The sequence below is a fragment of the Aulonocara sp. 'chitande type north' Nkhata Bay genome, linkage group LG22, assembly GCF_057382095.1.
Source record: "Aulonocara sp. 'chitande type north' Nkhata Bay isolate Kocher_YH1m ecotype deep benthic linkage group LG22, A_spYH_male_GT1.1, whole genome shotgun sequence".
NCBI lineage: Eukaryota > Metazoa > Chordata > Actinopteri > Cichliformes > Cichlidae > Aulonocara > Aulonocara sp. 'chitande type north' Nkhata Bay.
Genome location: NC_141364.1, coordinates 9076790 through 9100619, shown reverse-complemented (window position 1 = coordinate 9100619; position 23830 = coordinate 9076790). Strand labels below are relative to the sequence as shown.

The 23830-nt window shown below is 40.8% G+C and overlaps 2 protein-coding genes and 1 long non-coding RNA gene across 3 annotated transcripts; 2 read left to right on the top strand and 1 right to left on the bottom strand.

Moving 5' to 3' along the window:
- Window positions 1–1245: 1245 nt before the first annotated feature.
- Window positions 1246–12665, bottom strand: LOC147303473 (uncharacterized). Its single transcript, XR_015126873.1, has 2 exons — window positions 12503–12665; window positions 1246–7583 (listed from the first exon to the last, which is right to left on the bottom strand). It is a non-coding gene; the product is annotated as an uncharacterized LOC147303473 (long non-coding RNA).
- LOC147303474 (elongation factor 1-alpha) lies at window positions 8352–12006 on the top strand. The gene is made up of 8 exons (XM_086280398.1): window positions 8352–8508; window positions 9350–9504; window positions 10003–10182; window positions 10279–10575; window positions 10660–10810; window positions 10890–11146; window positions 11228–11462; window positions 11550–12006. Exons 2-8 carry the CDS (start codon window positions 9361–9363, stop codon window positions 11672–11674), a joined length of 1389 nt encoding a protein of 462 aa, XP_086136524.1. The 5' UTR covers window positions 8352–8508; window positions 9350–9360; the 3' UTR covers window positions 11675–12006.
- On the top strand, window positions 12163–22337 carry LOC147303472 (elongation factor 1-alpha). Its single transcript, XM_086280399.1, has 8 exons — window positions 12163–12307; window positions 13327–13479; window positions 15009–15188; window positions 15285–15581; window positions 15664–15814; window positions 17325–17581; window positions 18986–19220; window positions 21961–22337. The coding sequence occupies exons 2-8, from the start codon at window positions 13336–13338 to the stop codon at window positions 22083–22085; spliced, it is 1389 nt and encodes a 462-aa protein (XP_086136525.1). The 5' UTR covers window positions 12163–12307; window positions 13327–13335; the 3' UTR covers window positions 22086–22337.
- The last annotated feature ends 1493 nt before the right edge of the window (window positions 22338–23830 follow it).

Below are 23830 nucleotides of genomic sequence, written 5' to 3'. Positions count from 1 at the left end.
GTAAAATTGAGTTCAGAAAACAAACGTCAAAGTAAAATACAATATACTACTATAAAATAAAAATATATAACACTCTGACTCTACTATAAAGTGGCTCCGAGAAGTAGAATAGGTCAGCAAAATTATAGACATTTATTTTAAACTATTACAATTAACTATTTTAGTCAAATGTTTAATGGTCTAACCTGCATAAATGCAAAGTTTAGATTTTTTTTATTGTGAAGTGTCATTTACTCACCATATACAAGCTACTGGTTTAAGAAAACAATCAGTCTAATTGGACCTAAGCATGTAGATAAGAAGAACAGAGGCTACTTTCAGTTTTAATACTTTATTTAAAATACTAGCGACCATTTACAAAGCCTTCATTTAAAAAAACAGATAATGTGCTGACAAAATGACCTTTTTATTTATTTATTTTTACAATAATGTTACCCAAGTCTGCACTCATAAAATTGTCATTCATTTCTCTCCAAATAAATAAAGCTGATCCCATATTGTTATTTTTCTAAACCCAGACTGGACTTTACCAGATATGTTAATGCCTTTAACTGCTTTTTAATAAGTTTTTAGTGTTTTGAAAGGGTCCATCTTTGATGAAAAGCAGCCATAAATCCGGTAAATCTAAAAATTCCATAGTTACTTTTAGTTCAATATGGGAGCCAGTCTCATGGTGATCCTTTTGTCCACCACAACTTTACCATAAGTGGCCTTTGTCTCTTCTTTGACTGCAACTAAAACATCCCAATAATGGTAAACACTTACACCAGATACACAAGCGCTTTGAAACTGAATACTTCCTTTGTAAATATTACCAGTTATTGGAGGGTAAATGTGAAATAAACAAACATAATTCACATTAAAATGAATTTTTAAAATGTGATTTCAAGTAAGATAAGAACAGGATGTTTTTCAAATGACATTGTGTTTACTGTGGGAGGTAAAATTATTCAAATAAAAATGTGTTTTATAAAACATTGATTGAGATGTATCCTAATATTAAATCAAACTGATTTCTTTGAATAATTAAAAAAAATCCTAGTGTCATATCAGCAGTTAAATGTCCGAAGTTATGAAAATCAATCTGTGTAGATGTAATATTTGAGTGTCCAAATAATTTTGGAACACCAGAGCCTTTTCAAACCTATGTTGAGGATTTTGTTACTTGAGGCATTTGAATTTGGATATAACACAAGAGAAGGAGAGAAAAGCATGCATATCTAATTGCAGTCAGGGTTTTTCCACTCAAATTCAGACGTTTGGGGGTGGCGGGGGGTGGTGACTACAGACGTCAGCACAATTGGCCACACATTTAGTTAAGTCACTGAGTCTGTGATAACAAAAGCAGCTGAGCATATATCTGTCAATTCTGGCTCTTTAACCCTCAGATGACTGCCTAAAGTCATAGACGGCCCCAGCTGTAAATCTATTAGTGCCGTTTATTTGTAAAAATATTTAACATCACATTTGTTGACCTACTTCTTCTACTTTTTTTGAAATGAGACACTAATACTGTAGGTTGTATGGCGTAACATTATCAGGTTTTATTTTATTGTAACGTCCCACTTCTAATCAATTTGTGATGTTTTGCAGTGACCTGTGGCTAACAGGTGTTGAGTAGATACTTGAGGTTTGTATTTAATGCTTGAGGTGACAATGAAAACACAGATACTTTGGATTAAAAATTACTGAAACTTATAATTAATCAGAACTTTTTATATTATCTCTTATAAATAAAAATAGTATTGATATGATGTACACAAGCAGAGCCATTTCCTGTGTAAAATATTATAGCTAGGTAGTCTTAAATAACCCACTTGGTCATATTGGGAGCTTAATCAATAGAGGGTTTATAAATAAAATGTATTATAGTTTAGAATAGCCATTTATTGTCATTGTACATGTACAATGGCACTATGGAAAATTATATTTGAAATTAAATGCTTGACTACATGGTTATAAGTAGTTAAAATGTATATTTATTGCAATTCTGATATGTGTCTATCTATCCTCCTCACTAACAAACATGTTTTCCCACGTCAGTAGTGAAATGTTCAGATCTGCCGTTGTCATGACCACCGCTCATACCTGATGAGTCATCACTGACGTGCTGCCAGGGACTGACTGCCGGTCGGTCGGCCTGTTGAATCACATTCTCCTTTTCACTCACACAAACACACACACAGAAAGAGTCATACTTCTTCCTCTCTGCTGCCCTGTTCTAGCTGGTCCCTGAAATAAGAGCACAGCCGTTGTACTTCACTCTCTTCACTCGTCCTATCATTAACAGACTAAATCTTTATGAGCTGGAAGAAGAGCACCCACGCACTGCTAGTAAGTTGGACTTCTAATTAATGTGGCACAAATATCCATGGTACCCAGAAAATGAGTCCAGTGAGACAGCTGATCCCCTCACTTTTGATTTAATGCCACAGTGAAGCTAAAATTTATGGTTTTGAGTATATACTGTTTGACTTGGCTGCAAAACTGTAACTACTGCGAGTTTAATCTCACTTGGTAGCAAGTGTTAGGAACTTAGATTTGGACACTATAAGCATCAGATGGGCTCATCAGTTACCATTACTCACACCATATATGTGCTCCTAAGGCTACGTCCACACTAATACGTTTTCATTTGAAAACACATCGTTTTCTCTACGCTTTGGCCTCCCATCCACACTGAGACGGCGCTTTTGCTGAAGGAAAACGAAGCGTTTTGAAAACGCTCTCAAAAATATTTGAAAACGGTGCTTTCGCGTCGCGTTGTGGACAGCGAAAACGGAGACTTTCTAAAACGATGACGCATTTTAGTCATGTGATGCAGTCAAGTGACCAATTAAACTAAGATAGCGGAGGGCAATAAACAGCAGTTGTTTTGTTTGCTCTCAATTTTGACAGCCCTATTAAAGATTAATATCAGTTTGTACATGCTCCAGTTAGATTTTCTTCAAATTCTTTAATTCTCACTCGCTTTTCCAACTTTGTACTTTTGTGTTACTCGCAACAACAACTGCACCTCATTGTTAGTCTATTTAAAAAACTCGGTGCAAAGAGCTGGAAAGTAAATAAACTGCAGACAGAAATGAGGCAGACCGAATCGTCTTGCGTTTCACGCATGCCCAGTACTGGAACGTAAGCGTTTTCGTCCGTTTCAATGTGGATGCACAACTCTGTGGAAATGACTGAAAACGATAGTGTGGAAGCGGAGCGTTTTCAGACGAAAACGTATTTTCAAATGTATCCAGTCTAGTGTGGACGTAGCCTAACAGAATAAAATGTGGCACATTTCAACAGAGCCCACTCTCATCCCTGGGGCGTCAATGCTAAAGTATAGTTGTGGTCAAGTTCCCTGTGTGATGTCATGCACACACTGCTTGAGAGCTGCTAGCATATTTGGATGATGTGAACACCAGTACATAACCCAATACTAGTAACCGACTGGTTGCTAGCACCAAAAACCTCCATGTGATTGCTTTGGTCACAAGCAAATTGCAGTAGTTGCTTGTTTGTCTGTAGGATGCTGACTTGGGCCTCAGCGCTGCAACCAACACAAAAGGTGAACTTTTTACCTTGAAGATGAGCAATCTCTGTTTTCGGTTTGTGTTTCACGGTTTCACTGTCACTCAGAGATTAGCTAGCAAGTGTTTACAGACGAGATGGTACTTTCCGTAGAAACTACAGCTGACTACGACAATCTGTTAGTGCCAATCACTGCAATCACAAGGAGGTTTTTGGCAACTGGTCAGGGAATACATGTTTTTCCTGGTGACCAGAGGGTCTCTGACTCCCTCTATGCCTGTGTGACTAGGGCTTTAGTAATCAATTTCCCTGCAACTGCCAGCAACCTTCAGCAATCACTCACATGGTGAGTGATTACATGACTGCAAAACCTCAATATTGCCCAAAGCTAACCAAGTTGTTGTTAGTGCCTTGTAAAAATGAAACTGCTATCTGTAACTGGCTGACACAGCCTCGAGCCCTAATGCTAAAGGATAACGATATGTAACAGGGGCAAACAGGAAGCATACATTGCATTGTGATGAGAACAGGTTGATTCATGTTATCCCAAAAATAGATCCCGCTGATATTGGTGATCCCAGTTTTTCCCTTTAGCACCACAGTGAGACTAAAATTTCTGCTTTGGAAGGAACAAATAAATGAATGAATGAAATGAATGAATGAATTGGTTCAATAAATAATTTGGATCATTTACTAATGCCCTAACTAGGATGCTTTGAGAATTAGTTTTCATGCTCAGTACTTTATGGCTGTATAGCTGCAAAACTGTAAACACTTTGTGTTTACTACAACATTTATGTTGAATATAGTGAATATCAAACCTATTAATCAAGTGCCGCTGCTCTCAAATCTCTCTAACTAATAAGCAAATAAAAGAACAAGAATGCTGAATGTCTTTTTAATGTGCATCAAATAACTGAGCACTGCTTGAAACTAGTGTAATTTGTTTAAACAGTTTTGCTGGTATTCACGATCTCTACAGTTTTTTTTAAATGTCTGGTCATTTTATAAAATAACTACTGAAAAGCCAAAAAGTGAAATGAGGACCGAGGTGGGACTTGCTTTCAGAAGGACTTTGCTCAGCTTTATGTTTACAACTGAGGTCATTATTGGAGGAAATATAGAGTGATATAATATGATGCAGATGATCAGAAGCCCAGTGGATTTTTCAAATGAGCGCAGTATTACCACAGAAAGATCTGTTATCTAAAATATGGGTGCAAAGGTCGTGAGATCTTGATGTGCCAAGTGGTGACCGGCGACCATGAAAGTGAATGCAGCTGGGTGGTGTGTTTGCCTGCCAAAGACGCAGCTAAAGCCACTTTCCTGGGAGAACAGGTCAGGTGCCTACGTGTCTAAATCACCTTGAATGCTGAATTCACCCCTGGATCTCTGCCATGTTTCTTCACTCCACCTTTCAAAGACTGGAAAACTGACTTTCTAAATTTCAGGTCCTTCCTGACTCCTTATTGACTCATCAGTGACAACCTCATAAATTAGGGAGAAAGGTTAAATAGTCCCTATTTTATCACACTTATCCTTTTTCTACGAAGACATTTTTACAGCTGTCAATCAGGCTCCAGGTCAGAGGCAACACCTCAACGGTACAAACTAACTGCCTGGCAGAAGACGCCTGTCCACATTTTTGTGCGCTCACAAGTCAAAACCAGTCACCTCATTTGAAGACCGCAGACAAATTGTAATTAATAGGTACAGTTATGGATTTGGGTCCTGTGTTTGGAAAATCATTGTTTTATCTTGTGATGGAAACTAAATATCCAAATAAGCTGTGTGTTACTATATGTGTCATATTTTAATATACTTCTCTTTTTTTTAAGTATATTTCCCCAAAATATAAACCAGTCCTAGAGATCAAGCAATTGATCATTTATCATCAAAGTCAAGAAAAACTGCATCATTTCTGGTTCACAATGGCTGATTGTCAGGAGGTATGGTTTTATCCTCAAGCTGGGTCTCTGAGGTGCGACTATGCACATAACCACCACTAGTCCCCATGAAAGAATCTGTATTAACTTACTTCCCTGAAGTCAAAGCATATTCCTGTTATTTTTGGCCATTTAAATCAATGAACATGCATAAATTGCAAACGAAGCTGACAAGAAGTCGCTGTTGTCATACTTTTGAAGGAGTAAATTTAAAAATTAGCAGACATGTGGATGTCCTCACAGGTCCTGGAGATCCCATTTGATTATAACATTTATATGAAATTTATGAGAGCGGATCCTTGGATGCTCGCAGATGGGGAAATGATAACATAACAGTAGCATTTACCTTCTTTAGACATAAATAATGATGATCTATGTTAGTTTGGACCTCAAGTGATTTTACTTTCTCAAAGTTTAAAAGAAAGATTTTAAAAGAAACCTATACTCTATTTAAGGAAACAGGTTGAAACCTTGAGCACCTTTGTGGCTTTGTTTGGTAGAAGGGCTGCACATAGTAGTTTTGTACTCTCAAAGAAAAACTGCAAGTGTGTATAATCTGAACTTGTTCATTTGTATTTTATTGCAATGCAAAAAAGTTTATGAGTGTACCTACACAGAGGCACATTTTTTCTGTTAATACTGCTAGTGCAACCTTTCGGCGCTAGAGCATTTATTTATTTTTGATTCATTTATGGTTGACTGAAAGTTCATTGTTTATTTTTCCAGGTACACTGCCACCTACTGTGACAGCACAAAAGAGAAGTGCAGCCTGACTAATTCACAGAAACAATGTGAAAAACTCCGTAATGATGGTGAGATAGTCCAAATTTGATGAATTCACAGGGTGTTTCCTGGCTATAGTTAAGGCAATGACCCTGTGTTACCTTACTTAACTGAAATTCTTGGCCATTTAATAAACAAAAATGTATTTCATGCTCATGTAGCCCCTTTTATGTGCAGGGAAAACACAGATTTATGATGAAAGGGGTTCACAGAATCACATCCACAGGTGGTGTGTTTGGTTACCAGTTACCTGCAAGCTTGTTGAGGCTCACATTTTTACACCCTTCCTGGAGAATGGCAGTTATCCACCCTGTGAATACATTTAAATCTCTCATTGTGTTATTGGCGTGGCTCCTCATCTGTAGCTCGTCTGACGGGTTATATTTAAAGATGTAAAACACAGCAGAACTGGTTTATAGTCAAACATTAAGAGCAATTCACATGCATGCATAAGCAGTGCATTTACTGGTGTTTTGCGTATAAAAAGACCTACACTTTAAAAGGTGTCTGCCAAGATGAGCTCTTTAACAACTGTAAATGTCCTGCTGCTCCACACCACGCTCTTTCTGCTCTTATCTCCTCCGTGCTCTCTTCTTATCTCCCTACCCACCTCTCAGGCTTTTCACTCTGTCCCCCACCCCCCTCGCCATCGCTGTGCTTGGTGCTGAGTGAAGGCAGCAGCTGCCAAGTCGAAGTGCCTGCTACCTGAACTGCAAAGAGAAAGCCGAGCCAGTATTTAGTGTGTATGTATGTGAGAGAGTACCAGGGGAAGCCAGCTGCCTCTGTGCTGGGCAACATGCCAGAGTGACGAGGAAGAGGCAGAATCTGACCTCCTGACCTCCAAGCAGCATCCTCTGACCGAGTTCTCAGCCTTATTCCACCTTTATTTTATTTGTTTTAATTATTCACAATGTACAGATTTACCAGGGAGGTGCACAGAGAAAATGTGGCCACATTAGCTGTAAATATTCTTAAGATTTAGATATATATTTTTGGATTTCCCACCATGCTTTGGTTTGCAGTTGTAAACAAGCCCCCACTTTTAATTCAATCAAACATGTTCACACCCAGCTGCCAGGAATGTAGATGTGTGGCTGATAGGGTGTCTTGAAAACAGTGGGGTTTCATCTTTCCCCCCACCCTGGGTGCTCTTTGAATCTCAGTGGATTTAAATAATCTTATCAGACTGATGAGTCGACCCAGTGTTAACAGTAGTTGGAAGTGGGGAGTGTCCTCAGGGACTTTGGATTGAGGTTTGAAACTTCTAAAACATAAATTGTGATTAAAATAATCAAAATTCTGTTACCTGTGTGTGACGTTTCTGCTCGGATGTCCCTGAAAAACATAAAATCAGTGAATTATCATGAATATTTAAAACATTTTTTAAAAATAAAGCACAGATGCAATCCCCTTTTCCCATTATTTTCTGAAGGGTTTGACTGCAGTGCTAATTATAAGCCTGAATTATTATAAATAAGAATCAGGGTTTTTCCTGGCATAAAGAGACCTTTTGGGAGACTGGAAGCTTGACTGTTATGGACACGAGTCTTTTTTCCCTTAACAGAGGTTTATGCATCTTCCAGTCATTTCTTGGCCACCTAATATATAAACGTGTATACGTAGCTTTAGTAAAGTACATTCTACTAGTTAATTTTTTCCTTGACTTGAGTGCTGCTAATGTTTTCTTTCTAAAAGCTCTATGGGTGCTGCCAAATTACATCATTTATACCTAAGAAAAAAACCCTAAAATATAATAAAAGTACTCTTTAATGTACAACAATACTACACATATTTCACTTAAATAGCATTAAAGTAGATTATTATTATTTTCCCTCAGCATCCTAGCATTTTGTGTTCTGATGTCTGGAAAATGTAAAAGTGTGCACCTTTTCATAATAAAAGTGGAGGAATTTGTGTGAAATCTAACTTTAAAGATGTGTTTTTCTGTATCTTTTAAGTCACCCTCGTTTCTCCCCTGGAGATTTTTTTTTATTTTATTAATTAATTATTATTATTATGTTTTTTGATTTTATTCATATCACTGATGAGACATGATGCATGTTGCAGGGCTTCATTCGGCGGAGTGCTGACGTTTTTTGCAGGAATGTGTGTGATTTGCGGGGTTTTGCGCCGAGGAGGGTGACGGGAAATGAGGCCGCCTCCCATTGAGTATAAAACCTCCCAGTCCGGCCCCACTCTTCCTCTTTCTGTTACCTGGCTTAGGGGCAGCAGCTTTGGCCGTGAAAACCCAGAAACACCGGTGAGTTTAGCTCCCATTCTTCACATAGAGAGGAACCCGGCCTCGGGCCTTTAACGGTTGTAGTTAAACGTGATTTGTTTAGGCGTTAGCATCTTCTTTGTGCTTCTTTCGTTTAATCCCAAACTTTGCTTTTTCGGTTACGTAACTTGACACTAACCTGTGGATTTAATTTTCGAGGGAATTAATCCTAAAAAATGGTAAAGGTCGTTCTCGCCTGATTGTATTTAACATGATAGTTTTTTGTGAGGTTTGTGCGTTAGTGGGTTTACTGGATGCTGTTTTTAAACTTTTGACGAAAGATTTTTTACGAGGGAGGCGAAAATGTAGAGTGGGCAACGGGAACAAAGGAGGGCTGCAAGACCGGAGATCCGAAGATGCTTGAATGGCATTTCTTCTCTCTCCTCACTGAAACAACTGCCCGTATTTATCCGGCAACAGGTGCTTGAAGTCCGGACGAGAGAGCTTCTGAATATTTGGCGATCTTTGTAACTTTATCCGACGTGGCCCAGTGGAGTAACACGTGTCTCGGCTGGCTTGTGGCCGAGTGAGGCCTAGCAGTAGCAGCCGCCTGCTAGCGGCTAAAGCCTAGCGCCCGAGTAGCCATGGAGTTGAATTTCAGTTTTTAACTCCGTATAAATTAAAAAGACAATACGTTTCAGTAGGCTTTGTTTTTTTTTTTTCACCGCCTTTCATTATGCCTACATGCCGGGATGGTTTCCTAATGTAGCCGGGCTCAAGATGCGATAGCTTAGTTGTACATGCATGTCTGTTAACGAAGCCTAACGGGTACTTAATAGTAAGCCTAACGCAATTTTTTATTTTTATTTAATCTTGCCCACAGAAACTAAAACAATGGGAAAGGAAAAGACCCACATTAACATCGTGGTCATTGGCCATGTCGACTCCGGCAAGTCCACCTCCACCGGTCACTTGATCTACAAGTGCGGAGGAATCGACAAGAGAACCATCGAGAAGTTTGAGAAGGAAGCCGCTGAGGTAAGAGCTTGTGTATTTAGTTACATTTTATCCATTTTGTCTTGAAAACAGTTTCTGTTAAAAAGTCCAAGATGGCGGCGTCGGCATGCCTTCCTCTGAGCTCAACTGCCCGGCATGAGGGTGTAACAGCCGTGTGCGCGCATGCGGGGTGGGGCTTATCGCGCGCAGAGCACTGGTGGTGAATGTGCACTTTGTCTGACAGTCTGAGGCCTCCAGTGAAAAGAAATCCTTAAAATTTATACACAAAACAAAGTACAACCTGTTTGAATATGACTTGCATACACTAAGATTTAGAAATACTTTTAATGCTTTTGGAAAATTGTGGGTTTTATGTTTGTACCTATCATAGGTGATTTAATGTCCCTTTTTGAGGAGGGGGGCTCCTGGTAATTTGAATACTGAATGCACTTAAAATTTATATCTTAGGATCCACATTGAAATTTTCCATGTAGATATTTGGATTGTGACCTTAAATTTCATTAATTTCTTCCCGTTCAGATGGGAAAGGGCTCCTTCAAGTACGCCTGGGTGCTGGACAAACTGAAGGCCGAGCGTGAGCGTGGTATCACCATCGATATCGCTCTGTGGAAGTTCGAGACCAGCAAGTACTACGTGACCATCATTGATGCCCCTGGACACAGAGACTTCATCAAGAACATGATCACTGGTACCTCCCAGGTAAAAACAATAAGCTCCAACATGAGGATTTGACTCCTGCAAACTTCGCCTTGCAGCAGACTTGGATCTAATCTGCATCCTGGTGTTCATTTTCAGGCTGACTGCGCTGTGCTGATCGTTGCTGCTGGTGTTGGTGAGTTCGAGGCTGGTATCTCCAAGAACGGCCAGACCCGTGAGCACGCCCTGCTGGCCTTCACCCTGGGTGTAAAGCAGCTCATCGTTGGAGTCAACAAGATGGACTCCACCGAGCCCCCCTACAGCCAGGCTCGTTTTGAGGAAATCACCAAGGAAGTGAGCGCCTACATCAAGAAGATCGGCTACAACCCCGCCGCCGTTGCCTTCGTCCCCATCTCTGGATGGCACGGAGACAACATGCTGGAGACCAGTGACAAGGTGAGGACTGCTAGCCATTCCACACATCTCAATTTGCTAATCTGACTGAACATGGACTAAACAATCAATGACTTTTGTCTGTAGATGAGCTGGTTCAAGGGATGGAAGATCGAGCGCAAGGACGGCAATGCCTCTGGAACCACCCTGCTGGAGGCTCTGGATGCCATCCTGCCACCTTCCCGCCCCACTGACAAGCCCCTCCGTCTGCCCCTGCAGGACGTCTACAAGATTGGCGGTGAGAACTGTCATAGTACTACAAGGCTAGTATTGCACTACATGTTTTTCTGTGCTTTAACAATGTTTTAATTTCTCAGGTATTGGAACTGTACCCGTCGGCCGTGTTGAAACTGGTATCATCAAGCCCGGCACCGTCGTCACCTTCGCCCCTGTCAACCTGACCACTGAGGTGAAGTCCGTGGAGATGCACCACGAGTCTCTGCCCGAGGCTGTGCCCGGTGACAACGTTGGCTTCAACGTCAAGAACGTCTCCGTCAAGGAAATCCGTCGTGGATACGTTGCTGGCGACAGCAAGAACGACCCACCCAAGGGTGCTGAGAGCTTCAACGCTCAGGTTGGTGTGGCGACAATGGTGCTGGGAGTCTTCAGGGTTGGGTTGTATTATGGAATTTGCTAACTTTTAGCGTGTCCACAGGTCATCATCCTGAACCACCCCGGTCAGATCGCTGCAGGCTATGCCCCTGTGCTGGATTGCCACACTGCCCACATTGCTTGCAAGTTCAGCGAGCTGGTTGAGAAGATCGACCGTCGTTCTGGCAAGAAGCTTGAGGACAGCCCCAAGTTCGTCAAGTCCGGAGATGCCGCCATTGTCAAACTGATCCCACAGAAGCCCATGGTTGTGGAGTCCTTCTCCAACTACCCTCCCCTCGGTAAGTTTGCTTCCCAGAAGCCCTACTTGATTTGACTAGGCATAATGTACAGCAGCTAACCCCACCTTTCCCCTGCTCCTATTTCAGGTCGTTTCGCCGTGCGTGACATGAGGCAGACAGTGGCTGTCGGTGTCATCAAGTCTGTTATCCCCAAGGAAGTGTCCGGAAAGACAACCAAGGCTGCAGAGAAGGCTCAGAAGGGCAAGAAATGAATGGCCGTCCAGGGAATCCATCAACAAGACGTGTGCTGGCAGCAGCGGGCAACATCTTCCCTTACATCTTCCTCCCACCCTGGATCATCCTCGCTGAGGCACAGCTCTATACTCAAGGACTGGCTTATGCTGATTAAAACCCATCGCAAGAGTTTTCGCAGGAAAAAGAACTCTATGGCATTGTCACTTACCTGAATCACATGACAGTGCCTCTTCTCAGTTGAGTTTAAGTTGGAAATGGTTTAGAACTGTATCTAAATGTTAAAATGCCACATTTGATTGGAAAGAAGCTGCTGGTAACTAATAAAATATTGTCTCCGAAAAAATTGAAATTGGCTTGTCTGTATCCTTCACAGTTGCAGTTGGTATGACAGGCGAGCCTCTGTCAAGTGCTGCAGCTGTTTTTTATCCATGCTATTTGTGTCCAGTGATGCACTTGTCATCCAATCACCTCCATAGGAGATATGCCACCCCAGCCAATAGCACCCCTTATTTTAGTCTGACACACAGCAAGAGCAATGCACATCCCTCCCTCTCCTCTAGTTCGGTATATAAACACCGGAGAGATCACGCTCTGTCCTTTTTTTGCCTCTGCTCGAAATCTCTGGACGTCTTGGTAGTTGCTGGACACAGGTTGGTGAATTTAATTTAAAATGCAGCTGTTGGAGCTAAATTTTTAGCATTGATGCATTTCCACAAAAGCTGGGGTAGTACAGGGCTTAAATCCTTTAAATCAACGGATGGCTAGAGCCAGAAACCTTAGTAATCCATTCAGTGAAACGTAGCATTAAGAATTCTCATTGAAAGGTTTAAAACGTGCCAGCTCACCTTATTTGCTTCTCCTGGCTCGTTTTAGCCTGTCTGGCTCACTTGTAAGGGTCCACATCAGGATTTTTAGGCAGGCGCTAGGGACAGATGTCAAAAACGAGTTGCCAGGTTGTTTCTGCCAGTCATGGTAGCCCTGTTCTTTCCACCTGCGTGAACGCGCGCATTGACTCTCAATGCTGTATGTTCGGGTGCGCGCTTGCATCAGTTGACAACATGGCGGCTCCGCGCTCCCGACGGGTGCAACATGGAGGAGAGGAGCCGGTTTTCATCCAGCACGCACATGGCGTGACTCATCAGCGTCCCACCTCGGTGTCCTTAATGTTTATAGATGGTGTCCTTTATTTCAAAAGGAAAAAAAAGCACCCCCTCCCCAATAGTCTCTTATGTTCAAAACGTATATTAGCATACTGCAGCCATTTACAATTCATACGACTTTGCGTATTTTTTGTTGCGCAAGGACCGCCTAGCTAACAGTACTTAACCTCTAATGCCGCAGTTACAGCAAAGTGGAAAGAAACAGTTTATTACTACATTTTGACAAGTTAATTTTCAATTTAATTGGCTTCATAAAACTCCTGGGGAATGACCAAGAACAAGGCCTGTGAGATAAATTGGAGCCTGAATTATTTCATTTTATTAAACACGAATCCCCCATTAATTTAATAACTCTGCAGAAAAACAGGGATCCTTAACGTTCGGTGAAGGCAATGAGCCACAATGGCGTTCACTGGGCTCACACCATTTTGGGGACAACTACTATTATATATGGCACATTATGTATTTGAAAAGTGGAAATGACTGCTCCTCATGTTGTTTAAAAACAGTAAATCGAAATGGGAAAGGAAAAGACCCACATTAACATCGTGGTCATCGGACATGTCGACTCCGGCAAGTCCACCACCACCGGTCACCTGATCTACAAGTGCGGAGGAATCGACAAGAGAACCATCGAGAAGTTTGAGAAGGAAGCCGCTGAGGTGGGTGACTGCGGCCTAATCTTAGGCTTTTTACCGCATAAACACTGTATGGGATATAACAGTGAGACTCTGAGGTAAAATGCCGTAACAGTAGACGGTGGGGTGTGGTGGAATAACTGTTCAATGATATTATTTGGGTAAAACCGCCATCTACTGTTAAAAAATACACACTGCCCTCAAGCGCAAAATACGCATAAAGATTTAAATGTTAGGTTAATTTATGTCGTGCAAAATAAGAGTTAAAATCTTGCTTGTATATAATTATATATTTAAGATTACGCAACATTTTAGGGGAAACTGAATTAATTAAACATTGAAAGTGAAATTTATTAAACATTCAATTCATTTTTTGATATAGCGACAAATCACTGCTTTCCCCTTAAGGTGGTTTATAATCTAATGTAAAGACCATACAATATAATATAATCATTATACATGATATATATCATGAAAATTATATGTTATAATTTTTTACTTGTATATTATAACATGAAATGTTCCAATAACCAATGTTTTTGGATACATTCTGTATTCTACGATAGGACTAGGATGAATACAGGATATTAGCACTGAAACCTAGGGCTCAGTAAGGCACAGACATTGAAGGATGCCAAAGAATGCTTAGCAGACCTTGAACACAAGAATTTAACAAAGACAAACACAAGGCAGAAAAATGCAGCATTTTCATAAGAAAACCTGTTTTAATCAATTCACAAAACATACAAAAACATACAGAAACTATTCTGGTTGACTGTATAAGGTACAAAAAAATGTTGTTTTACATAATTTTTCTCACCTAGCCTGTAAATTTTTTGGCGCTATTAGGCTGAACAGAGGTTCATTTTTTAAAAGTATGCTCTCCTGAATGTAAGCTGAAGAAAAACAGCTTTAGGTCTAGAAAAACATTATTTAAAAATAAGACTTATTTATGAGGTACTGAATTAACCAAACCGAGTTTTCCCTGCTCATTAAAGTTTTTGTTGCGCGGCAAAACATGTTTTGGCCTTACATCACAAAAGATTTTAACCATTTTTTAGTAGGGTTTACTTTACTTAAGAATAAGTTAATTATATATTTTTTGTTTGCTTATGAAATGGGTAAAAAAACAGTAAAATGCATATACCTCTGAAAACGCTGCAACCAGATTAACAGAATCAACCTTTCAGAATGTACCTCTGTTAAACAAGCTAACTCAGATTGTCTGCCTAGCATAGTTGCATAATCACCCCTTAAAAAGCTCATTATGAGCCAGTTAAAAGGTGATTTTACCTTTTCAGATTAAGGGATTAACTGGAGTTTAGTATTTGTATTTTGTCAAAGGTTCAAGGTCATGAACACTGGTGAAGGATGCTTGTATTTCTATAAGATTAACAATAAATTAAAATAGTAAAGTAAAATTCTCTAAATTCAGTTCTGATAAGGCTGGACTTCAGTTTTCTCAGATCTATGAATAAAACCGATTAAATAAAATCTCTTCTGTTAAATCTTTCTGACTGATTCTTCCCTCTACTTTGCTTTTTGTGGTTCAGATGGGAAAGGGCTCCTTCAAGTACGCCTGGGTGCTGGACAAACTGAAGGCCGAGCGTGAGCGTGGTATCACCATCGATATCGCTCTGTGGAAGTTCGAGACCAGCAAGTACTACGTGACCATCATTGATGCCCCTGGACACAGAGACTTCATCAAGAACATGATCACTGGTACCTCCCAGGTAAAAACAATAAGCTCCAACATGAGGATTTGACTCCTGCAAACTTCGCCTTGCAGCAGACTTGGATCTAATCTGCATCCTGGTGTTCATTTTCAGGCTGACTGCGCTGTGCTGATCGTTGCTGCTGGTGTTGGTGAGTTCGAGGCTGGTATCTCCAAGAACGGCCAGACCCGTGAGCACGCCCTGCTGGCCTACACCCTGGGTGTAAAGCAGCTCATCGTTGGAGTCAACAAGATGGACTCCACCGAGCCCCCCTACAGCCAGAAGCGTTTTGAGGAAATCACCAAGGAAGTGAGCGCCTACATCAAAAAGATCGGCTACAACCCCGCCACGGTTGCCTTCGTCCCCATCTCTGGATGGCACGGAGACAACATGCTGGAGCCCAGTGACAAGGTGAGGGATTCAAACACACCCCAGTGTAGACGTCTGCTCGAAGAGTCTTTCTCTTCACTTCCTCTCATTTTCTACACTTTAGATGGCCTGGTTCAAGGGCTGGAAGATCGAGCGCAAGGAAGGCGGAGCCACAGGCACCACCCTGCTGGAGGCTCTGGACTCCATCATGCCACCTTCCCGCCCCACCGACAAACCTCTGCGTCTGCCCCTGCAGGACGTCTACAAGATTGGCGGTAAGTAAAGCCACACAGCACCCTGTAAAACCAGTAAGTCATCACGCATCTCAAGGAAAAAGTAAAACCTGTGTCTCTTCCCACTCGTGGCTGGCTCCAAAAGCGAGTCAGTGCCCACAAACTCCCATTTTTAAATGCCTACAGTAAAAAACTACCTCTAAAGGTAGTTTTTAAAAAGTAATTTATTTGGATTTGGTTAAGGTTTAAAGTTAAGAGGTGTGATTGCTGAGATTGACACAGATTTATTGTTGACTTCCTGACCTCACTTCCACTAATCGGTGTCTGGACTGGACCTTCAGACCCTGTTTGTGCTTTTTGTGCCTTCTGGAACATTTTTAATGCAATAATTTGAATAATGATACGACTTGCTGTGTGGTAAAAACCATCCAAGTTTATGCTTTTAATTAGTTTATTATTCTTTTATTATATACAGATTTGCATCTGTGCAGTGCACCTGCAGAGTTTATGGATAACTTTTAGTGGTTTTTGGACCCTCAAAACTAATATAGCTGCAAACAAAACACAAATAGTCTTACTCCGACAACCGCTGTGTTCCTCTACTCTGAAATCACCAGCAACAAGCTTATTAATTTCCCTCATTGCCGTTTCAGAGCTGTAGCATCAGCATCGTTCTCCTCAGTAGTATCTGAGCACCAGCAGGAAATAATGAAAATACTTAAACAATCTAAAGGTCGACCTTGCTGTCATTACGTTTGCTGACCCCAGCTGCAGGATTGCGTGAGTGTAATGTAGAGCTGATTGTTATGAGAGTCAAAGATGGACAGAAGCAGTACAAATATTTCAGGGGTTTTCTATTTTATGTTTTTTGTTTTGTCACAACAGAAATAACAAAGAAATACCTTATAACAGGATCTGATTGCTGATTTGATGATTGTAAAAGTAACTAAATCACTGGCAAATCACTCGTTGTGTTCATTTTTACGACAAAAAAAGTAATCTAAATACTTTGCAGTGTTGCTTTGTATTGTGTTACATCCAGTGCTTTTAAGAGTGATTAATAAGAAAACTGTAAAACCTCCTTCATAAACATCTTGGGTAGTTTGAAATAATATATCAGGAAAAGCAAAGAGGATATTTAATTATGAAAATCTTGTCACCTCAGTTTAGTTGATAACATTAAAGCCACATTAGATTCCAGAATCAAAACACCTTACTTTTATTGTTTTAAGTTGTTTGAGCTTTATTTAGCTTTAACTATTAAAATGTATTTCTTTGTTTGTATGTTTTTGGACCATTTTATTTCTTTACTGCTGCTATTATTTTAAATTCTATGAAGCTTCTTCTACCTCTGGTTTTACAGGACTTACAAATGTAATTTTATTATTAATACTAAAAACAGTACACAATAAAAACCCAGCTGCCTCTTCCTCACTGTTTTAAGTGTTTAACCAATCAGATCAGTCTTTATTTACAAAAGCAGAAAAGCTTGAATACTAAAAAAAAGACAAGTCAGATATGGAGGAGCGCTGACTTCTCTCCCTCCTGTCAGGTATCGGAACCGTTCCCGTCGGCCGTGTTGAGACCGGTATCCTGAAGCCCGGCATGGTCGTCACTTTCGCTCCCCCCAACCTGACCACAGAGGTGAAGTCCGTGGAGATGCACCACGAGTCTCTGTCTGAAGCTCTGCCCGGTGACAACGTCGGCTTCAACGTCAAGAACGTCTCCGTCAAGGAAATCCGCCGTGGAAACGTGGCCGGCGACAGCAAGAACGACCCACCCCAGGCTGCGGAGAACTTCACCGCCCAGGTAAGCATAAAGAAAAGATTAAACATGTGATAATAAACATGCACACAGTTATTTTTGTAGATTATACATGAAGCAGGTACACAGCAACACTTCAGTATAATGCTTTACGCTGCTTAAATCCAAACTAATCTCAGGGCCACCCATAAATACATACATTTAAAATGAAATAGTTTCTTCTTATTAATTCACTGATTCCTTTCAGTCTGCCGATGGTTTCCATGTTAAGAGTGATTCCCCATTTATTTATTTATTTATCAGGAAAGACTCTGGCCAAGAAGGCACATCATTACTTTACCTCTGCCTCCTGACAGCCCCTACTTCAGTCTAAGTTCTTTAGAAGTAATTTCATTCTTTAATGTCGATATTTGTTGATAATTGTGAACTAATTCACAAAACTGAAAATGAAGCCTTTCTGTTAACAGGTTAATGATAAATGACTTCTCGTGGCTTACCTGCAGCATCTGCAGGCCCCACCAGTGTACCAAAGCCCTGATTTCGGGAATCAGCTCACCCAGTTTGTAAATCAATCATGATTTATTAGTTACACATTTTAACCACTGAGCATTAAAGGGGATCTTTATCAGTTCAGTGTAAAGAGCACTTTGTTTTCTTTAGAGCTGTCAAAGGTTTGAGAAACATCTTTTGTTTTGCTGTTTTAAGGTTTGTCTTGTGCTTTATTTGTCCTGTTTCCCATATCTGCATATGGAAAAAACAAACTGACCACTAAATAATGGCTGACAAACAAATAAAAGCAAAAACAAAATACAGGTGGACCCCTGCTGGATTGTGAAGGTACTGCAGGCAAGAGGTCCTTCACAAATAAATAAATAGCTTTTGTTTGAAAAGTTTTAAACCAAGTAAATCATATAGTATCTATTACCTATTTTGACACCTTTTAATTAAAATGTAATTTTTTAATTACTCATTTATCTGATTTTTTTTAAATCTGAAAACTATGGTATGCCTCATCACTGTTTATGTCTACATTTATTCAGGTAAAAAATGACAGAATTACATGACTGTCTATCCTATTCTGAGGCGAAGTCTCCCGATAGTAGAGAAAAAAATCAGCAAGTGGAGTTCTTATTTAATGTAGTCTAAGTATTTCCACTTAGGCCTCTTAGCTGTGATTAAACCAAGCATGAGTACGAGAATTTAAACCAGTTTGTTTAAAAGCACATCTTCATCAACAGACATCCCCCTAAGAAAAGCTGCACAGAAAACTAAAAATGTTAAAGTTGAAGGAAATGTTTTTGGAGCTTAATCCAGAAAGGAATACAATCCTGGATAGCCCCCCCCCCCTCCTCATTTCGGTTATTTCTGTCACAAATAGAAGTCCAGTAATAAACTGAGGAAGGATATTGATCTCTAAGTACAACACTTCCCTCATTTCTCCCTTCATAGGTCATCATCCTGAACCACCCCGGCCAGATCGCCCAGGGTTACGCCCCCGTGCTGGACTGCCACACCGCTCACATCGCCTGCAAATTCAGTGAGCTCAAAGAGAAGATTGACCGTCGTTCTGGCAAGAAGCTTGAGGACAACCCCAAGGCTCTGAAGTCAGGAGATGCCGCCATCATCACCATGGTGCCTGGAAAACCCATGTGTGTCGAGAGCTTCTCCCAGTACCCTCCCCTTGGTGAGTAAAAACGCTGTTTGTCTCGAAGATAATTATGTGTCAGCCTTTCCTTTAAAGCTGCAGTAACAGTGCAGTCGTGGTTAAGATTACTGTGTGCTTGGAATGTTACATCAGGTCGGTTTGTGAGTGTTTCCATGAATTATTTTGGGTTTTATGGTTATTTTATTATCGAGTGAAATTAATTGAAGCTTCATCATGACAAAGTTTGTGTTTTTGGGGTGCTCATTGTGGCCCAAAAAAAATATTTCAGCACCCTGGGCCTTTAAAGGGATCACATCCAGCTCCATATTTGAAAGTGTGGTCAGGTTTAACAATATATCTGTGACTTGAGATCATTTAACCTCATGTGATCTGTCATGATTAATAGAATAGAATAGATCTTTATTGTCACTGTTACAAGAACAGTGAAACACAGTTTGGTATCTCTCCATTAGCAGCATATAGAAATTTAACATTAAAATTCCTTCAGAATAAGAGAAAAAAAAACAAAAAAAAAAAAAAGAGAAACAAAAAAAATGGACTTGAAGTTTAAGAGGTGCCTACACAGTGAATGTATGTAACAACGTAAGTGTCTACACAGAAATGTACAAGGTATATACAAGTTATATATGCTATATAAAAGAGCAGGTGCAATATAGGGTGCAATGTGATGGCAGTGAACTTTGAGTAAGAGCTAGGACTAGAGGTAGGAATGCTGGTTGCATTATACTACAATAAATGCAGTTTATAAATACAGTGAAAATGTCCATAAATGTTAACAGCACAGTTAACCGTTAACCTTCAATCAGGGTGGAGGTAGGGCATGTTTCTATTGAGCCTGTTTGTCTTTGACCTGATTGACCTGTAGCGTTTATAAAAGGCCCGGGGGGGTGTCCAGGTGCGACAGGTCCTTGATGATGATACTGCTTCTCTGCTGAAGTCCGCCAGTATAAATGTCTCTGAAGGGGGTTAGTGAAGTGCCAATTGCCCGCACTGCTGCCCTCTCCACCCGCTGCAGTTTTCTCTTGTCCTCCACGGTACAGCAGTTAAACCGGAGTGTACAGCGGTAGGTCAGAAGGTGGTGGAGCGGTAGAAGTTGATTAGCAGTCAGTTTTGGTCTAATTGGGCCCTGATGCAGCTTCCTGACAAAGTACATTCTTTGTTGTGGTTTTCCTACCTGATGGAAAATGTTTGTGGAGCAGGTAATGTTGGCCGAGATATGGACCCCAGGGAACCTAAAGCTTTCTACCCTTTCTATCCCTTCCCATCAATGTAGAGGGCGGAGTGCTCAGATTGCTTTGTTCGTCTGAAGTCGATTACTCCTTGGCCTTGGCTGTGTTCACATGTAGGTTGTTGTTGTCACCTATTAAATGTTACAGCAAATATTTCTGGCACAGAAGAGGATGAAAAAGTCACAAAGAGGAATGATCTAACCAGCCCTGTTGCAAGACACTTCAATGATAAACATCCAGATTCACCTCTATTCTTTCTAGGCATTGAAGCCATTAAACTAAACCAAAGAGGTGGTAATATTAATTTTATCCCGAAAAAACAGAGAAGCATTTTGGATATTCGGTTTTAAGAGTCTGCACCCTAGAGGCATGAATGAGGATTTTTCTATCAATGAGTTTTTGTGAACTGTACCCTTTTTTAAATTCTTTTTTACCAGTTACTTTGCTCTGTCAATCATTCTCGCATGGGTAATGTTTATCTATTTATTTATTTATATTTATTTTTTCAATAAAAGAAGGAGTAGCATTCTAGATGTCTAGCATTCTGTCTTTCTACAAATGTTTTTCCATGTGATGATGTCCTCTTTTTTTTATCTAACTGCTGCACTGACTTCTTTTTGAATAAATTTTTTTTCTTTTTAATCGTTTTTTGTATATTTGTAATATTCTTATTATGTATTTCATGCATGTATTTTAAGACAGGTGGGGATTATGTCTCCTCACCCCCGTCTTCATCATTAATGACTTAGTCCAGTAGCCGACCTAGTCCACAAGCCGAAACTTGTTGGTCAGGCAATAAAGTTGTTCCTCTTCCCTTCAAGCGTTGCTGGAGTTCCTGTATTGTGACCTATTAAATGTTGCACAATATTCTTTAGTCTAAGGAGCTTGGAAAGAAAAGCGTCTGGACTTCTTTAAGTTGCTTGAAGACGTTTCACCTCGTCTTAATGGGCCCCCTAATGATCCTCTACCTAATCATCGAGCCAGGTGTGAAAACGGGTGTAGGTCACCATCAGCCAAGGTTTCGGGTGAGCTCATTGTGAAACCTAGCCCCACCCTATCATGTGATTTCCTGAGGTCAAATGGCCCAAGATATGAGTGGGCGTTAAGGCGTCTGGGAAGGGATCTCAAAACTGGATTATAGATGGCAGACAGTTTTTTGTTGTAAGCCACCGCCTCTGTTCAAAGATGGTCGCTCACAGTGGACACAAATGGCTTCTTTCACTCCTCTTTCAAACCATCTGTCTTTTCTGTCCAAAATGGGAACATTTGTGTCCTTGAAAGAGTGACCTTTGACCTTTAGATGCAGATGGACAGCCGAGTCTTGTCCCGTGGAGGTGGCTCTTCTACGTTGTGCCATACGAACCTTCACAGACATATTCTTTAATGTAGTTATAACCTGTTATAACTGTTGTTATAACCCATTATGAGACTTAACCAAGCTGTCTTTTGAATTGTGAAGTTCAAACTTAAAAACTTTTTAAGGTTTTGTTTCAAGCCTCTCATTGACTCCTCTCTCCATTTCCTCTCAGGCCGCTTTGCCGTGCGTGACATGAGGCAGACCGTTGCCGTTGGCGTCATCAAGTCCGTCGAGAAGAAGGTTGCCAGCGGTGGAAAGGTCACCAAGTCCGCACAGAAAGCCGACAAAAAGAAATGAATCCTCGTGCAGGAGGTCCACCGACAAGTCGCGTCTCAGCAGCAGCGGGCCGCCCCATCCTCCCTTCCCCCCTTCCATCCAGCGCCGTCTTCTCTGAGGCAGAGCTCTCTACTCAAGGACTGGCTTATGCTGATTAAAACCCATCGGAAGAGTTTCCGTAGGAAAGGAAGGTTCGTGCCTTCAAGGGAAAACTACCATCATGATTACATTTAAACCAAAACAATAAAAATCTCAAACATTGCCAAATGAAAACGCCTCTTTTGTGTTTATTGACTGCAGACAGTGGCAGCACTGGTTCTTTTATGCACTTTTCTGCTCTACCTGAGCACTCAAACACTTCATACATGCCTCATTCACCCATTCATACCAGCATTTTGCTCTATGCTTCAGTGCTTTCTAGCTACCATTTCATATCTTGCCAAAAGGATATTTGGCATACAGCACCGAGCAGAGGGCATCGGGTCAAACAGGTGGTGGGCGGGGTGCAAGGGGTCACCTGTGATGGCCCTGGTTTTCCAGACACAGGAGGATTTGGCGATGGCATCCAGGGGTGACTTAGGCCTCTCAATGATTTCTTGGGTGGTTTTAATTACTCTCAGTGGCAGCAAAAATACAGACATTCTGTACTTAAGTAGCAGTACAAATGCTACTCATAAAAATACTCCAGTAAAACTTATAGTACTGATTTATCTCAAGTAAAGGTAAAGAAGTACAGGCTCTGAAATGTACTCAAAGTAAGAAATAAAAGTAGCTCTTTGTAGGACGTTTCTATTTTTGTGCAAACTAACTGAACCTTGTGTTATAATTATGATAAAATAATATCAGCAGATGGGAACACAGACTTCAGTCTAACTTTCGTTTATTCTAATTATACTCAGCTTGAATCTGAAGAAGATGAAGGAAACTAAAAACTATGTCTCTATTTTCTGTTCCCTGCTTTGTTTTTGCCTCTAAACAGGAAAATGTGTACAGTCTCAGCAGGTGGGTGAAGCCTAAAATTAGTTGTGATGGCTCTGTGTTGGCAAAAGAATCAGAACTCACAATTTCTATTGAGAAATATTCTTAATGTACAGGCTGTGATCAGCTGACCTGATACTCTTTGTGGATGTACACAACTGAATTCGAACAGATGTCAGCAGATGTGTCATGAGTTGTCCTGGCTGATTTCCATCCTCTGCACTGACAGTACGCTGTTTATGCTGGAATTCAGTCAATCAATCTCAGCATCATCAGGTAAAATTCACATGAATCTCTGCTACACTGGGTGTAACCTAACTCTGACTGATGAACCACAGCCACTGTGCACCAGTCGCACCCTCATCTTTACTTTTCGAAGTACAGCAAACTAACCTGTTCAACCTGTACTAAATGTAAAGAATTTTCATGTAACTTTAAATAACACAGCTATACCTCGCCTAACCTCTCGTCTTCCTCTCCTCTCCTGTCCTGTCTTTCTTATCTTCATCTCTGAGTGAAGTTAACTCTCTTTCTTTTCTCTCCCTGTGAAATACAGCAGCTGGACCTTCAGCTAGCAACACATTGTGAGACCAACTGGACACAGTTTAGCCGCTTTTGGGCTTTCTTTCTTTACCAGGGCGTTGGTGTTGTGGGTCCAGGTGAGAATGACAAAAATGTGGGTGCCCAGAAACCTCGAGTGGAGACAGATTCCACCCATTCTCCATTTATAATGAGAGGGGAGTGGACCTGTCTGTGTCTTCTGAAGTTCATGATAAGCTTCAGTTTGT

Excerpts from the sequence above, each read along its gene's own strand:
- LOC147303474 (XM_086280398.1), top strand. The coding sequence starts at position 9,361 with ATGGGAAAGGAAAAGACCCACATTAACATCGTGGTCATTGGCCATGTC. Across the intron at positions 9,505-10,002 it reads TTGAGAAGGAAGCCGCTGAG|ATGGGAAAGGGCTCCTTCAA; the intron begins GTAAGAGCTTGT and ends CTTCCCGTTCAG. Across the intron at positions 11,463-11,549 it reads CTCCAACTACCCTCCCCTCG|GTCGTTTCGCCGTGCGTGAC; the intron begins GTAAGTTTGCTT and ends CTCCTATTTCAG.
- LOC147303472 (XM_086280399.1), top strand. The coding sequence starts at position 13,336 with ATGGGAAAGGAAAAGACCCACATTAACATCGTGGTCATCGGACATGTC. Across the intron at positions 13,480-15,008 it reads TTGAGAAGGAAGCCGCTGAG|ATGGGAAAGGGCTCCTTCAA; the intron begins GTGGGTGACTGC and ends TTTGTGGTTCAG. Across the intron at positions 19,221-21,960 it reads CTCCCAGTACCCTCCCCTTG|GCCGCTTTGCCGTGCGTGAC; the intron begins GTGAGTAAAAAC and ends ATTTCCTCTCAG.